This window comes from Lepidochelys kempii, chromosome 11 (genome assembly GCF_965140285.1).
Source record: "Lepidochelys kempii isolate rLepKem1 chromosome 11, rLepKem1.hap1, whole genome shotgun sequence".
Classification (NCBI taxonomy): domain Eukaryota; kingdom Metazoa; phylum Chordata; order Testudines; family Cheloniidae; genus Lepidochelys; species Lepidochelys kempii.
The window spans coordinates 10,452,690-10,470,375 of NC_136390.1; the positions used below are offsets into that span (position 1 = coordinate 10,452,690).

General features: G+C 42.5%; 1 protein-coding gene across 11 annotated transcripts in view; it reads right to left on the minus strand.

Annotated features, from left to right (window-relative positions):
• SEMA5B (semaphorin 5B) overlaps positions 1-17,686 on the minus strand; it is a 363,514-nt gene that overhangs the window by 74,899 nt on the left and 270,929 nt on the right. For all 11 annotated transcript variants that reach the window (XM_073305098.2, XM_073305088.2, XM_073305090.2 and 8 more), the window contains 5 exons: positions 17,293-17,391; positions 14,721-14,934; positions 11,847-12,132; positions 6,096-6,231; positions 1,943-2,150 (listed from right to left, as the gene is read on the minus strand). In XM_073305098.2, the coding sequence (XP_073161199.1) occupies positions 1,943-2,150; positions 6,096-6,231; positions 11,847-12,132; positions 14,721-14,934; positions 17,293-17,391 (943 nt within the window). The remainder of the gene's footprint in view (positions 1-1,942; positions 2,151-6,095; positions 6,232-11,846; positions 12,133-14,720; positions 14,935-17,292; positions 17,392-17,686) is intronic.

Sequence of the window (17,686 nt, forward strand, 5' to 3'; positions counted from 1 at the left end):
GGGTTGGAAATCTCTGATGTCACAGTAAGGACTGAATGGGTTTGAAGTCTAAATTATCCTTTCCCTGCTAAAAGTGGTCTTTACAGTAGGAAGATGGGATACAATGACAACAAGCAGTGTTTGTATGGAAGCTTATGCTACACTGTTGATTTATCAATTGGTGGATTGATGGATCTACGGGAGAAGTTCATCTCGGGCTGTCAAATGAGCATTTTTTTCCAAGAACAATACATGCATTTAGAACAAAAATGAGATTAGTCCATGCCTGTTATCTTTGAAGTTTGACTTATTCAAGGAATAAGTCAAACAGCAATTTTTTTGTGTCAATACCATAGTTAAATTACTCCTAGCAACAAACTTCTGCTACATACAGGAAGTTTCTATATCAATTAATAGGGCCCCAAAATACCGATCTGGATCTATACCATCATGACATTTGGGGTCAATTCCGATTTGGCCTCAAGTCCATCACTAATCTCCAGGATCCAATATGCTAAAGGTTCCCTCTAACTGCGATTCTCATCCTTTGAAAGGTTTCAGTTTCAACAAATTCCAGCCTCCAGTGACCACTACCAGTGCCCAGAGAAACATGTGTAAAAGAAAATAGATGATGAAGCATTATGGCTTCTTCACGGATAATGGAAGGCAAAAGCAAATGAGATTAAAATCTCAGTCTTCCACTTCTGTTTCTTCTGGCATAGTAACTGGGACACATCACTTAAGGAATAAAGATGTAGAAGTGGCAAAACCATGCCATATTTCATTGTAAGTACAGTTTGCTCATCATGATCACTTCCATGCAAGCTTAAATCAGGGGGAATGTTACTAAAATATATCAAAGCTAATCACTTTCAACGTAAGTGGTGGTAAAAGTTACATAAATTATGATACAATCCTAGAAGATGGTAACTTTAGAGTGAGAGGATGACTCCATATTGCAATGTTAGTTTAATCTAACACTTACAGAGGCAATATATCTTATTATAAAGTCAACACTGTCACAATAAAGGATTCAGAGTAGCAGCCGTATTAGTCTGTATCGACAAAAAGAAAAGGAGTACTTGTGGCACCTTAAAGAGTAACAAATTTATTTGAGCATAAGCTTTCGTGAGCTGTAGCTCACGAAAAATTATGAAATGAGCTGTAGCTCACGAAAGCTTACGCTCAAATAAATTTGTTAGTCTCTAAGGTACCACAAGTACTCCTTTTCTTTTGACAATAAAGGATGAAAACATTACACCCATGAGGCTGGCCATATGCTCTGATTAATCAAAATATTTAATTTAATTTTGATCTCAAGTGTGAAAATAGGTTAAGGCAACCATTTATAATACTTTGCCTTTCTTCATCACCTTTCATCCATGGTTCTTGTGCTTTCCAGCGTGCCCTAATTGTCAGAGCATGGCAGTGGGACTCAAGAGATCTGCATTATAATCTCAGTGCTGCCACTAACTATTCGTGTGACCGTAGGAAATTGTTTGCCTCAGTTTCCCCATCTGTAATGTGATGATAATAATGCTTACCCATCTCTTGACCTCATAGGCATTTAAAAGTGCACAAGTATCATTGCAGATAGGTAAACTGTAGCACGGAGAGGTTACGTTAGCTTGCACAAGATCACACACAGCAATTTAGTTACCTAGGGCAAGCCCTTTGCCCTTCTCCACCATTGTGCCTTAGTCTGATTAGCTGATACATGTTAAAAGGAAAGTCATCTTTTGCTTCTTTTACGCATTGCAGATTTAAGGCCTCTTCTCTCAGGGTCATGCCTCAAGGTCTCTATTCTGTTTTTATCTCTTCCTTATTCAGAAAAACTAGCTTCCATGGAGCTTTGCCTACAGTAAGAACTCAATACAAACAGTAATGACCTCAGGATCAGGCTCCCATGCTGCTATGTCTCTGAATGAGGGAACTGGTCCTACTTAAACTCGAATGCTCTTACCTGTCCCGATATACATCACATGGTAGAGAGTATCCTTTCCTTGAACAATGTCAACCACCAGTTTGGAAAATCGAATGCTGTCCTGAGTGACGTACGGATCCACAGAGACCGGCTGAACCACGTCATTCATCAGGAACAAGCGCTGGGCATCCTGCAGGATCCTTTCCGTCAGGTTCTCGTTAGGACTGTTGTCATTCAGCATCCCACACTAAACAGGGATGACAGAACTTCAGCAACTGTATTTGCACTTCACACAACACAACCCTGAAGTCCTTCCTCAGGGAAAACACTCATTGACTTCACTGAGAATTTTGCCTGAGGAAAACCTTCCAGATTTGGCCCCTTACGCTAGCAGCCAGTGTTACAGGGAGCTTTGGTCACTCTTCCACCCCATAAAGTTACATGTTCATACTGGTCCATTGGCTAGCGAGACAGTATTTTATTCCTTTGTGACACCACAGAGTGAGCAAGTCTACAGACAAACTACAGGAGTTCAGAACTGGGGAGAAAAAAAAGGTAAGGATGGATGAAGAAATTCAGAGGAGATAAGAAAACCCTGAACTTCTACCCAAACCCTTTCTGAGGTACTCCCAGGTCTGCCTGAAGTCTCACCCTAAAGTCCTGTAAACCTGAGATGAACTCCCCCCAAAATTACTCTTTTTGTATGAAAACACCAAGTTCACTACCTGGCCTCTTCCACGTGCATTCCTCCACTGGCTCCCCTGACTTTAAATAATCCTTGCAAAGGAGTTGGCATGCAACTTCCCTCCAACTCCTACAGCTTCACATAGGTGGCTGGTTAGCCTGTGTCTGACCATCTCAGACTTCACCTTACCTCCCACGTCCATCCAAAATGGACCTTTTGGTTAAGGCATTGGCCTCCTTGCTTCAGTTCAACAGCAGCATCAGATCTGCTACCCTGGTTACCTCATTCTGAGGCCTGAGTTGCCCTGGAATTCACTTTATATCATACTTTAATACTTATCACTTAATATTGTCAAAGCACTGTGCAAAATCATACTCCCACAGAAGCCAACGAGACGTTTGTTATTGACGTCACTGGGAACAGGACTGGAGCTGTGAGGTGGGCAAGGAGGCTTTCATTAACCCATATGAAATATGAGGAGTCTGTTAAATGTCCTGTGCCCAAAGGCACAGAAGTCAAAGGCAGAATTGGGATGAGTGCTCAGTCCTAAACTCGGTCCACTGGACTATGTTGCTCAACTGATTTACTGGTCTTAACAGATCAGGGAACTGACAAATTATGTTTTCCCAATTGGGGTCCCATTTTTGACTCTTTACTGCAACAACAAACACATTCTTCACTATGGCTGGACACAACTTTCCTTTTGTGAATCCCTGCTGAAAATCTGCAGCTAACTAAAATCTGCAACCAGAGCTGGAGGAAGTGGAGGAAATCTAGGGCAGTCAATAGGGCTGGTGCTGATGTACTTCAGCTGAAGTTCTAGCCCTTTGGTTAGTATCTTCAGCCTCTTTCCAAATACTCATGCCAAGGTTAGTGGTTTTCTGACTCAATCCTTAGAGAATACATTTTCTAATAGAGAAGTTCTTTCTATTTCATCAGTGCCTAATCCCTGGTTCCTAAAGAAATTTGGAAATCTCTCTTTTGCCACTTCCTTCTCATTCTCTCTCTGGCCCTGCATGTTCATGCTTCAGATAGTCTAACTTTTACCCACTATACCCTTTTCCCTCACAGGTCATCACTGATAGTTGGAATGTTATGGTTAGTTTTATTTCCTACTCTCATCAAGCAGAAGATAACCCTTTTGCTCTATTGGCAGCCCACATGCTGACACAGCATCCTCCCATTTTTGTTTTATTTTGTTTTGTTCTAATTTCCTGATTATCTGTGCTGTCTTGATCCTCTATATACTTCAGTAGTTCTCCTTCCTCTCTGCGAAGACTTTTTTTTTTCTGGCATCCTTCCCTCATCTTCCTTTGTGAACACTGAGTCAAGGAATTAATTTAATTTTTTTGCAATATCTGCCTCTTCTGTCACTAAATTACCCTTGTCATCTCATAAAGGCCCTTCACTGACCTCTTGTTCCTTACGTACTTGAAATATTTCCTAATCTCTTTTTGCAATCTTCCTTTCATCTGCCACGTACCTTCCTTTCCTTTTCTTATTTTTTTATCTTTTAACTCTCATATATTCGTCCTGTAACCTGTTCACTCCCCCACTGTATCTGATATTTTCCACAGCAAATAAATCTCTTTTCCAGACTCATTTTTTGCATTTTCCTGTTCACCCAGGACACAGTCCAGTGAGGTGCTGAACACCCTTGACTCTTAGAGAACCCTAATACCCTTCAAACCCAGTAGGAATGGAGGGCATTCAGCATGACCAGGCCTCCAGTTAGACCTTAGATTTTGTTTTGAGTGCACCTAGATCAGGGTGGCCAAAGTGTAGCCAATCAAGATGGAGCAATGTATGTTGGAATCTGTAATCTGCATCAACTGCAACTCTGCATTTCTATGGAGAATTAGGCACTCAATTTGGCACAAGGCCCCACTGTGCCACAGAGAGATTCACCCTGAGGGTGTGAGGAAAGATTCCTGACACACTGACACTCCCCCTGCGATTTCCACCAGTGCGGGATGACTAAGTTCTACATTGAAATACAGGCTTCATGGCAGCCCAGATAGCAGAGGCTTCTCATGGATGCTCTGAAGCAGTCATCTTCACTTGCTGAGGTTTTGTGCAGAGCTGACTGTAAAGCTGGACGGTTGCAATTTGTTCCTTTTTTGCCAATTTGCTGCAACTCAGGATCCTGGCAAATTCACAGATGCTTAGATTTTAAGGCCCAAAGGAACTATTATGATCATCTAGTCTGACTGCCTGAATAACTCAGGCCATAGTAATTCCTGCATAAGCCCATAAATTCAGGGAGAGCTAGAGCTATCTATTAGAAAGACACCCCCACAATCTTGACTGAAAGATTTAGGAGATGATTTAAGATTTCAAGTGACAGACAATCCACCACATCCCTGGGTAAGTTGTTCCAATGGTCATGTGCCTTAGTTCTAGTCTGAATTTCTCTAGCTTCAGCTTCCAGCCACTGAATCTGCAAACCATGGCTGGGAAGTCTGCATGGCTCATTTTAAGAGTCTCATTCTAAACACTCACGTACCACAGTGATGAGCATAGCAGAAATACTAACCTAGAAGCATAGGAATTCACATTCTGCAGGCCCTCTAGCCCAATATGGTCTCAAACAGAGGCCAATGCTAGCTGCTTCAAGGGATGGTGCAAGAAACCCTGCAGTGGGAAGTTATGGGATAATCTGTCCCCCAAGAAATTTTCATCCTCAGCCTTTTAATTAGAGGCTATTTTTTGCCTGTCAGCATGAGGGTTTATATCCCTTCCACAACTCTTGTTCATTTTCTAAATCTTTACTATAACAACTCTGGCTATTCTTATTCTCCATAGAAATGTTCAATCTTCTCTTGAATTCTGCTAAGTTCATAGTCTCAGTAATATCACAGAATCATAATCATAGCATTTGAGGCCAGAAGGGGCCACCAGATCATCCAGTCTGACCTCCTGTATATCACAGGCCACTAAACACCACCCAGACACCCCCATATCATGGCCAACAACCAGAATTACATCAAAGCATTACAGCTCATAAGAGACTCCCCAAGCAGAGAATAGGAGGGATGAAGGAGCACCAATCCCCAAGGCTCCTGAAATTTCAGGTAATTGATTTGGTGAGCTATACCCAGATTATGTGGTAGGGAGTTCCACAGACTAAGAATATGCTGGATGAAAAAGGTTTACTTTCCCCAGATGAGAAGCTAGACCTATATATACTTTTTCCTCCTCATTCTACTTCATTTGAAAAAACACAGTGATTCCTGAATTCTTCCAAAAACTGACCATGCTTTTCCCCTCTACCCACTTCAGTCTTTATCTTGAAGTATTTTGGTAAATCTAGAGCACTAAAAAGAACCCACCTCAAACCCTAATTTTCCATTACACCTCCCCGTGTGGAAAAATATAGTTCATTGACTTGTACGGCACCATGCTTCTGCCTGGAGCCCTGAATTCCATACAAATCAACTCAGTACAACGGTTCCATCAAAGAGAAATTAAAAGGGTCTGGAGTAAATTGAAGTACTGCAGTCATACCTGAAAATTAGGGATGGGGTTTATTGTTGGCAGCCATGCTGATCTTGGATTCTCCTGGTATCGGAAAGGGCCATTAAATGCCTGAGTAATGGCACTGAGGTTGAAGGCACATACTGCTGAAGCAGCTATACTGTTTCTGGAGGGGGGGGAAATCAATTTTATCATTAGAACATTGACAATTTCATCATAACAGACATCAAACTCCACGTGAATAAAACACATGTAAATTACCAGGTAAAAGTGCAGTGCTACAGATCTCGGAAGGAGGAAAAAATGCAACCAGATTAGATGACAATCTTGAGAATCAATTTTAATCTCGACTGTAAAATGTAGGATTTAAGAGCCACAAAAGCAATCCTGACATGAAGGGCCCATATTGTTCCATTTCCATGGATTATTTGGGTCCAGTGTTTTATTTATTTTTTTTACATCCCATCAATCCTCACTGATAATGAACAGACTAATTTTTAATTTCATGGTATTTGTCAGATGAAGGTGAAATTCAGTTTCTGTAGATGCCTGAAATCAATAGCTGCAAAACTATTCTAAATACACCTAGAGAGAGAATTAGCACCATGCCAGCTATTGCAACAGTTCAACATGCAAGGTCATGCCACAGAAAACGCTGTTTTCAATTACCACAGTTCACTTCTTTGCATCCCCAGCTGGGAATTGTATCTGTCTCAAGAATGCATGCCCCAAGCAGATGAATCAGTCTGTAAAACAAATGCTTCTGGACAAAGGACTATCTGGCAAGGGAACTTGTTTCAGCAACTTTACCCTACTCAGTCACCATATCCTGCAGCTCAGTGGGCCATTGCTGTTCCATTTCTGTCAGTAAGGGTATGTTTTGGCAAGGTGCGAAGCACACTCCACTTCTAACTTTAACAGGCAGTGATGTCACCCAGAACCACCCAGGAGTGGCTCCATATCTAAATAGGATGAAGCCCTAAACAATAGATATTTACTTAAGTGATGGGGCTTGTATAAGCCCAACCCGGAATTCAAACCATTCTTTTTAAAGGAAGAAGAAAAGGAGAGAAAATTAGAGAGAAAGACAACAAATTAAAAATAAAAATAGATCACTAAGGGATAGCATGATTGTCTTCGAGACTAACAAATTTATTTGAGCATAAGCTTTTGTGAGCTACAGCTCACTTCATCAGATACATGCAGTGAAAAATACAGTGGGGAGATTTTATACACACAAAGAACATGAAACAATGGGTGTTACCATACACACTGTAACAAGAGTGATCAGGTAAGGTGAGCTTTTACCAGCAGGAGACAAAAAAAACCTTTTGTAGTGATAATCAAGGTGGGCCATTTCCAGCAGTTGACAAGAATGTGTTTCATGTTCTCTGTGTATATAAAATCTCCCCACTGTATTTTCCACTGCAAGCATCCAATGAAGTGAGCTGTAGCTCACAAAAGCTTATGCTCAAATAAATTGGTTAGTCTCTAAGGTGCCACAAGTCCTCCTTTTCTTTTTGCGAATACAGACTAACACAGCTGCTATTCTGAAACATGATTGACTTGTCATGGTGGCTTTTAGATAACCCAGGGTTTGCTTGACATATTGCGCTAATTAAAGCGATCTGAAGTCTCTGAAAAGAACAATTTTTTACTAAACCAATAATTACACACACAAAAAGCCTAGCTGCACGATTCCAGGCAGGGAACCAGAGGGACAGATTCTTTCACAGCAGATTCCTTTGGAGCAACCCAATATAAAGAGAAACTTTTTTTTCCTCTACCCTTTTCCTCCCCCCACTAACTCCCCTCCCTGCACCTTCCATTCCACTGTGCAATGGAGCAGTTCACTTTGAACATGTCAAAGCAACGCAAGCCGAACCTTTCTCCACTTTTGTCTGAATGCCGCTGACGCAGTGCATGTTCACAGAAGGCAGCTCTTTAGACAAAGCTAATGATGGGTGACAAGTAAATGCCTCAAGGCACACACAAAAAGGCTAGTCTAAATAAAGCAGCATAGCTTTTCCAAATTGAATGAATTCTTATAGAGCCCTGCTAAACATTTCAGAGTCAAGTTATAGAATCATAGAATATCAGGGTTGGAAGGGACCTCAGGAGGTCATTTAGTCCAACCCCCTGCTCAAAAGCAGGACCCATCCCCAATTAAATCATCCCAGCCAGGGCTTTGTCAAGCCTGACCTTAAAAACTTCTAAGGAAGGAGATTCCACCACCTCCCTAGGCAACACATTCCAGTGTTTCACCACCCTCCTAGTGAAAAAGTTTTTCCTAATATCCAACCTAAACCTCCCCCACTGCAACTTGAGACCATTACTCCTTGTCCTGTCCTCTTCCACCACTGAGAATAGTCTAGAACCATCCTCTCTGGAACTACCTCTCAGGTAGTTGAAAGCAGCTATCAAATTCCCCCTCATTCTTCTCTTCCACAGACTAAACAATCCCAGTTCCCTCAGCCTCTCCTCATAAGTCATGTGTTCTAGACCCCTAATCATTTTTGTTGCCCTTCGCTGGACTCTTTCCAATTTATCCACATCCTTCTTGTAGTGTGTGGGGCCCAAAACTGGACACAGTACTCCAGATGAGGCCTCACCAATGTCGAATAGAGGGGGAAGATCACATCCCTCGATCTGCTCGCTATGCCCCTACTTATACATCCCAAAATGCCATTGGCCTTCTTGGCAACAAGGGCACACTGCTGACTCATATCCAGCTTCTTGTCCACTGTCACCCCTAGGTCCTTTTCCACAGAACTGCTGCCTAGCCATTCGGTCCCTAGTCTGTAGCTGTGCATTGGGTAAGTTCCTTTGCTCTGCTGAAGATGAGTGAGAAGAAGTGAATATCAGATACTCTCCATGAAATTATCCCACCTCCAGGGCAGTGCTGTTTCACCCTGACTATCTAAAGTTTGATCCCAATCTTAAATCACTGACATTAATTTCTCTATACAGTTCTTTATTTCTGGGTGATGCATGGGCCAAGGGTAGCTACCCCCTTCATTCACATCCAGTACCAGTGGTGACGATTAACCAGGCTGTTTGGAAAATGATTTAGTTCAAAGAGCTTTTAAATGTGATCTCAATGACCTTATAGAAAAAACTTTAATAACAACTGTTTAAATATTTCAGAAGCTACTTCCCTAAATAACCATCTTTTCTGCTGACTTAGCTCAATATTACACAACGAGTAATAAATCTGTTTGTCATGGATTTTTCACAATGAAGCATGATATAAGCCAATCATCTTTTGTTGGGAAATGGCCCCGATACCATTAAACACGAGTTTTCAAAAAGTAATAATACTTGTAAACAAAAATCATGTATCTTCAGTCTACCAGCAGAACAGTGGATAAATACACAGACTGGAGCATAAATCAGCCTTATTTTGCATGCAGAACACATAAAGCAAGATATAAATCCTGATGGAAGTTAAAAGAATAATTATCATTATTTCTCTAGTCAGATAACAAATTGGAACATTTTCCTCTTTGAATTCTTGAAAGAACATTCTGTCAGAGCCACAAAAAACACTACTTGTTCTAACTTCAGCTATTGTCAATAATAACGCATCTAGTCAATTACACCAGCGTTATATAATACATTGTTCTCAGCAGGTGAAGGAGCGAAGGATGAACCAAGTGTGGGGGTGGGCCCTTTAAAGCCATGGAGTAACAAAAGTGTCTAACTGTATCCCGTATAGGGATTGGGGGATACCCATTACATTCTGTGTTGCTTGCAAATAATGGGAGAAGTGATGCTACAGACCCAGCAGGAGAGTATCCTATCCAACCCATGCCACCCAATACCTTCTCCCAGTAGATTCTAAGTATACCAGTTGTTAATTATAAAAATGTATTTTTTTTTAAATTATCATTTCAAACTTTTTGGTGCCAAATGGATGGATGGATAAAAACCCTCAACGTCTTCATTGCAAACTGCTCAGCCACTTTTGGTAACATAAGCACTGTCTTCTATCTTAACCCAAAGCTCTAGCCAAGTTTCTTTATAGGGTCAGAATGTTTGGCTAACTTCCTTTAAGCATTAATTCTAGAGAGTGTTTTATTCAAAGTTCAGATCTGGGTCAGATTTTCTCCAAAGTCCATAGGATGTTTGGATCTGGGTTTGTGGTTCAGGCCCATTGCCCAATTATATTTTCTTTTTTAAGCTCTGCACTGGCTAGTTCCTGGCTGATTTTGGCAGTGAACATGCAGAAATAGCGATAGATAGATAGATAGATAGATAGATAGATAGATAGATAGATAGATAGATAGATAGATAGATAGATAGATAGATAGATAGATAGATAGATAGATAGATAGATAGATAGATAGATAGATAGATAGATAGATAGATAGATAGATAGATAGATAAGTACAGCCTACCACCCTCCCTCCCTCTGGGCGTTTATAGAGTATGGGTGAAAGCCTGGACCCATTGACTTCAATGGCAAAACTCCCACTGCCTTCAATGGAGCCAGGATTTCACCTCTAGGGCTGCAATATCTAAGTACTGTATGTGGATAACAAAAAGCACAAAGTAGTGTGTTGCTTTGAGAGAAGTTGGCTCTCTGTCCCAAACTCAGTGTCAGTGGAGCCCATGTTAAGACAGCATGACTCTTTACAGTCTGCCTCTAGTTCCTGTAGAGAGGTTAATGAGTTTGCTGCAGCCTCTGACGGCTTGTCTACGCTACAAGCCAGATCAGCGGGGAGTCATTGATCCAGCAGGGGTCGATTTATCGCGTCTAGCATAGACGCGATAAATCGACTGCTGAACACTCTCCCGTTGACTCTGATACTCCACCAGAATGAGAAGCAAAAGCGCAGTCGACGGAAAAGTGTCAGCTGTCGACTCACTGCAGTGAAGACACTGCGGTAAGTAGATGGAAGTACGTCGCCTTCAGCTATGCTATTCACATAGCGGAAGTTGTGTATCTTAGATTGATCCCCCCGCAATAGTGTAGACAAGCCCTGAGTGAAAGAATCAGGTTCTTTAGCTCAAAAAGCAGAGGTTCATGTGTTTAGATCAAGGGTTCCCAAGCTCAATTTCTGCCACTGCCAGCACCGCAGAAGCATCACTGTACATAAGCAAGATCTCTATTTGAGTGTGATGCCAAGTCTCTGTCCTGCATGGGCTATTATTTGGGACCAACCCTTTATTCACATTGAGCAGTATCCTATGCCACGAGTAGCCCCACAGAAGTCAGCTACACGAATTAGGCACAAGTGTCACATCTTGTACAATAATTAATTTGATTTTCATCTTCTCCTTTATAATTCAGTCTAATGTAAATTCTAGAGAGTATTACTGTGACCTCATAATGGACATGCTGGTAGCAGTGAGAAATTGTTCTCATCTGAGCAAGGGGGGTCTGGAGAAGACTTGTTTACACTCATCTAACTTAAAGTAAATAAAAATCTAAACAATTTAATATATTTTTTTTAAAACTTAGCTCTTCTCCTCTGACTCTGTCCTCAGGATTCTCACACATGCACACCCAAAATCATCCCAATGCAACTTCCTTGAAAATGATCACAACAAACAACAGAAAGGTGATATGACAATCTCCAGTTGTGTCTTTATGTCCCTCTATTTTATAGTTCATGCTTCTCCCTCAAAGTTCTAAAGGTTACTTTGCCTCTAAAAGATCTTTCAGAATGATTGACTGGAATTGACAGTAAGAAAGGAAAATATGTCGGTTTCATTGTGCTGGGGGTTGGGGAGGGGAAGTGGGGCCTAAACATAACTGAAAGAATCACAACTCACACATTGGTAGTGAAGACTCCATAGATCAAGTCTTGCTCAGGAAGATAGAAGGTGCTTTGCAGTTCATTATAATAGAATGGGATTTCTCCAGAGCGGGAGCAGTTCAGCCTGGCCTTCATAAAAGTCGTCCACGTGTCCTCCAGCAAAAATCTCCCCCCAATGTCGTTTTTGCAAACTCTGGCCACGCGGGAATAGACAGTTTTCCCACAATCATGTTCCACCGCATTCTCACGGAAAAAGAAGTAGGTGAACAAACCAATGTCATAGGCAGCAATAAAGTTGGGCTCTGTAAAACAGATGCACAATGAGATTTACCCAGCTCAGAAACTGAACGGTGCTCATTGAACTGCCCTGTGCATTGCACTGTTAGACTATAGGGGACACTGAGTTGGCAGAGGGCACCTGAGCAGTGGATCTGAGAATAACGACATATGGATGTGTAGCTCCCATTCAGTTCCTCAGTTCCAACCCTGGTGATGCAAATACTGGGCCCAATCCTTTCACCATTGCTATCAGTGGCATAGCTACCACTGATTTTAGTGCAAGCGGAGTTGCAAGCGGACATACTCTGTGTGTATATATATATAGAGAGAGAGCGCAAACGAGCACACTCATGTGTACTTGTATTCACTCTACAATACAAGCCACCCAACCCCTTTTCATTACTGAGTCACACCTTATGGTGTTAGATATGTTGTTTGCATCACCTCCTAATTCTCTAACTGCTGTATTGAAACATTCAGCCTATTCTCCTAATGCAATGACATCTGGCTTCTATCATGAGCCTTCTTCCAGTTCATAGGCACGAAAAGATTTTCTCATGTTTGTAAAACAAACCACACCAAAACTGATAGTATCAAAACAAGCATTTTAGTTCTCCCCCTACAAGAATTTAAGAGACTCTGGAAGACGTTTGAAGCGTTCATTTTAATCAGACACTACACAAAGTTTTTAAGTGTATACTCATTCATGCCAACAGACTTTGTAACAAAGGAAAAAGTTTGGCCAATGAACAATATTTGACTGGAGGGGGGAAAAAACAGTTGATTTTACAGGCTGCTTTTATGATGCTTATGCTTATGTAACGCTCAAAGGAGGAAGAAAAATGTACAGGAATTCCTTTAATGCTACAGCCCAGGAGCAAGGAGGAGAACAGAGCGTGCACAGGGAGCTCTGGTGAAGCTCCAAGGCAGATTTAAGCTGGGAGGTAGCAGATGATAAAGTAGGAGAGGGCACCACAGAATAGCTCCAATCAGACTATCACAGATAAAGCTATATAGATTTTTAAGGCCCAAAGGACCATTATGATAGCCTAATCTGATCTTCTACATAACACAGGCCACAGAATTTCCCCCTGTGGGTCCTGCATCAAGCCCAGTAATTTTTGGTTGAACTAGATCATATCTTTTAGAAAGGCACCTAATCCCCACAGAGCAATTTCCTGAGATTTCAAATCCTCCACCTTCCTTGGTAACTCATTCCAATGGCTAATTACCCCCATTGTTAAAAACAGGCACCTTATTTTCAGTTTGAAATTGTCTAGCTTCAGCTTCCAGCCTTTGATCTTATTATAGCTTTGTGTGCTATGTCAAAAAGCCCTTTTTTTAATCAGGTATTTTCTGCCCATGCCTGTACTTATGCTGCACAGTCACGTCACCTTTTAACCCTCTTTTGAGTAAGGTAAATAGATTATGCTCATTAAGTCTCTCACTGCAAGACAGGTTTTCCAGACCTCAAATCATTCTTGCGGCTCTTCACTGAACCCTTTCCAATTTTTCAACATCCTTTTTGAAATGAGGACACCAGAACAGGACACAATATTCTGATAATGGTCTCACCAGTGCTGCATACAGAGGTAATACTGCCTTCATACTCCTACTCAATATCTCCCCATTTATATATCTGAGGTTTGCATTAGCTCCTTTAGCTATAGCATTGGATTGGCAGCTCAGCTTTGCTGTACTCTTCTTTAAACTCTCTTCAGATTTTCTTTCCTTCTCCTGGATTTTTCTCTATTTGTCTGTTTGTGAAAACAGACATACAGGAGAAATGCTGGGACTTGCCTCCTATTGGAAAGACAATGCCATAGTCCACCACCTTCTTCCTGTAGGCACTGCTTCACACAATATCCTACAACCCTGTAGCAGCCCAGATAAGCCTCACCAGGATCTGGAGAGTGGACGTGAGCACTGCCCATAAGGTTTCAGCCAAAGCCCACTGACCTGAATGGTTTGTGGATCAGGTCCCACTAATCAAGGGACATAGCAGATTCTCCATCACTTACATCTTTCAGTCAGATTGGGTCTCTTTCTAATAGTTCTGTTCTTGCTCAACCAGGGCTCGATGCAGGAATTACTGGATGAATTTTTATGACCTGGGTTACACAGGAGGTCAGACTAGATCATTATAATGATCCCTTCTGACCTTAACATCTAGGAATGTATAATAGAGTGGAGGTTTATGTTGACTTAGTTTCTCCTAATTTTGGGCCTTATCTTGCATTGATGCCATGCACCTTCAACCTCTACTGAAGTTGTGGGAGTTGTGGGTACTCAGCAACTTGCAGAATTTGGCCAATTACATGACAACATATGTAAGCCACAGCTGCTCTCCAATTCTGTGACTGGCATCCAGTGGTAAAATATCTTTTTCATGTTCAAAAAGAACACTTTGACACCTCGAGACTACATACCCAGCAACCTGTCTCTGTAAAAAGTACTCTCTAAACCACATTCTCTGAATTGTATTAAGTTCTCTGAAATCCCCTGTCAATTCTGAATTCTAGTGTGAAATGCGGGAGAGGGAGCTGATTTACAAGCCTATCCTGTTGCTTTCAATACACCTATTGCTTAGGTTTGACCAATGGGACTTTACCATTAAGCCATTTGGAGTTGTATTGTGCAGTCCGAAGTGGGGGAACATTTCCAAGGCTGCGGTAAATAGCAGGATCCCGTCCAGAGAAATCAATTACAGTCGCAGCATAGAGTTCTCCCCGTGATGTAATCACAGCTGTCGAGTTGTGCCGAGGGTCATATGGGCATCTAGCCACTCCATTTATTTTGTCAATGGTTTTACTAAGATTTCCTACCTGTATTTAAAAGGAATGAGAAAGTGGGAATAAAGGGTTTTATAGCACAGTTGGCTTCTCTTAGCATGCACACAGAATTCAACCTTTCCTTGAGCACCAAGTAACAACCCCATGTTAAAAAAAAACAATAGGCAATTGTAAGAAAATGACATTGTGCATGATTGTAAATCAATGGTCAAATCTGCCACATGCAGAGGAATCATAGAATCATAGAATAACAGAGTTGGAAGGGACCTCTGGAGGCCATCTAGTCCAACCCCCTGCCCAGAGCAGGACCAATCCCAACTAAATCATCCCAGCCAGGGCTTTGTCAAGCCTGACCTTAAAAACTTCTAAGGAAGGGGATTCCACCACCTCCCTGGGTAACGCATTCCAGTGTTTCACCACCCTCCTAGTGAAAAAGTTTTTCCTAATATCCAACCTAAACCTCCCCCACTGCAACTTGAGACCATTACTCCTTGTCCTGTCATCTGCTATCACTGAGAACAGTCTAGATCCATCCTCTTTGGATCCACCTTTCAGGTAGTTAAAAGCAGCTATCAAATTCCCCCTCATTCTTCTCTTCCGTAGACTAAATATCCCCAGTTCCCTCAGCCTCTCCTCATAACTCATGTGTTCTAGTCCCCTAATCATTTTTGTTGCCCTTCGCTGGACTCTCTCCAATTTATCCACATCCTTCTTGTAGTGTGGGGCCCAAAACTGGACACAGTACTCCAGATGAGGCCTCACCAATGTCGAATAGAGGGGAACGATCACGTCCCTCGATCTGCTGGCAATGCCCCTACTTATACAGCCCAAAATGCCATTGGCCTTCTTGGCAACAAGGGCACACTGTTGACTCATATCCAGCTTCTCGTCCACTGTAATCCCTAGGTCCTTTTCTGCAGAACTGCTGCCGAGCCATTCGGTCCCTAGCCTGTAGCTGTGCATGGGATTCTTCCGTCCTAAGTGCAGGACTCTGCACTTGTCCTTGTTGAACCTCATCAGATTTCTTTTGGCCCAATCCTCCAATTTGTCTAGGTCCCTCTGTATCCTACCCCTACCCTCCAGCGTATCTACCACTCCTGCCAGTTTAGTGTCATCCGCAAACTTGCTGAGGGTGCAATCCACACCATCCTCCAGATCATTAATGAAGATACTGAACAAAACCGGCCTCAGGACCGACCCTTGGGGTGCTCCGCTTGATACCAGCTGCCAACTAGACATGGAGCCATTGACAAGAATCCATTGACAAGCCATTGCCAACTAGACAAGGACCTAGTGTGGTGCTTGAGCTTCAGACCTGCTGGCCCTCTGCCAAAAGGTGATGTGCACCAACCTGGGATGCCAGCAGGCGCAGCTCGCCAATGTCAATGGAGTTGTACCCACATTCATCAGCTGCCTTTTTACAGCCTCTGGATGTCTAGGCTCCGTCTGTTTCCAATTTTACATGCTGACATTTTTAAAATCACTGCAGACCTGGTCCTGCTCCTTTTCATACCCAGGAGAGCTTTGTCATTTGCTTTGGTGGAACCCTATATGAGTTGGAATACCAACAAACAGGGCCGACTCTCACTGAAAACAGCCTTTGTAGTACTAACGACACAGCTGCAGGGGCCAATCCTGATTCTGAGGGGGAATCTCTCCTGTTCGGGAGCTGCAGAAGGCCCCCATTAGTCAGTCGGTGTTCCATGCCACCCAGCTCAATTGCCACCTGGGATAATCTGTGTCCTGAGAAGGATGTCAGAGGATGGAGCATGCCCCATGCACATCCCCAACATCCTAAAACAGAGACAGCTTCCAGTTCAAGCTGACTGAGCATTCAGCTAGGGAAGAACCTTATAGAGATAACAGATGCATGTTGCCAGTCCTAGCTGTCAGCAACCGGCTTATTAGCAAGGTAAGAGCAAGAAAAAAACATGAAAGGTGTAAAGTTTCAACAGCCCTGTAATCCCTCTGACCCCAAGGCTCCCTTCACAGCTCTTCTGCCCTGCTCCCTACAAGGGGCTGGAGTGAGGACAAGTGAAAAAAACCTCTCCTCCCAAAACTAAAGGGTAGTCTGAGTCCAAGCCCCCTCCACCACAGTCAGCCTCTCACCTCACAAAGCACTACCCTACAGGGAGTATGTGACTCACAAGGCCTCAAATATTGTTTTGTAGCTGAACCCAATCCATATATACCATCAGCCTCATTTCCCAGCAAGGGGGGTGGGTGGGATCACAGCAAAGAGACAATTTCAGATCAGCTGAATTTTGAATATTTATTCTAGAATAGGGAATATTTCCATCTTCGCCTCAAAATGACTCTCTTTCCCTGGAACACACCCTCATCTCACGCCACCATCCCTCCCCCTCCCAAAAGAGAAAGACAACAACAGACCTGTCTACTGGAACACACTGGAGAGAAGGCATTGGTACCGCAGGTAAAAACCTTCTTGCCATAAACGATCAGCACTCGCACATAGTTCTGGCATTCCTCCTGTAAGAAGGGAAAATACAAACAGGCTATGTGAAAGCAGGACTGTCAAGTTAGCACTTTTGTTAAAAAAAAACTCATATTTTCCTTACTTGTGTTACAGCCAAAATACACCTCGACCCCGACATAACACTGTCCTCGGGAGCCAAAAAATCTTACTGCATCGTAGGTGAAACCGCATGATATCGAACTTGCTTTGATCCACCGGAGTGCGCAACCTCCTCCCCGCCCGGAGCGCTGCTTTACCACGTTATATCTGAATTCGTGTTATATCGGGTCGCGTTATATCAGGGTAGAG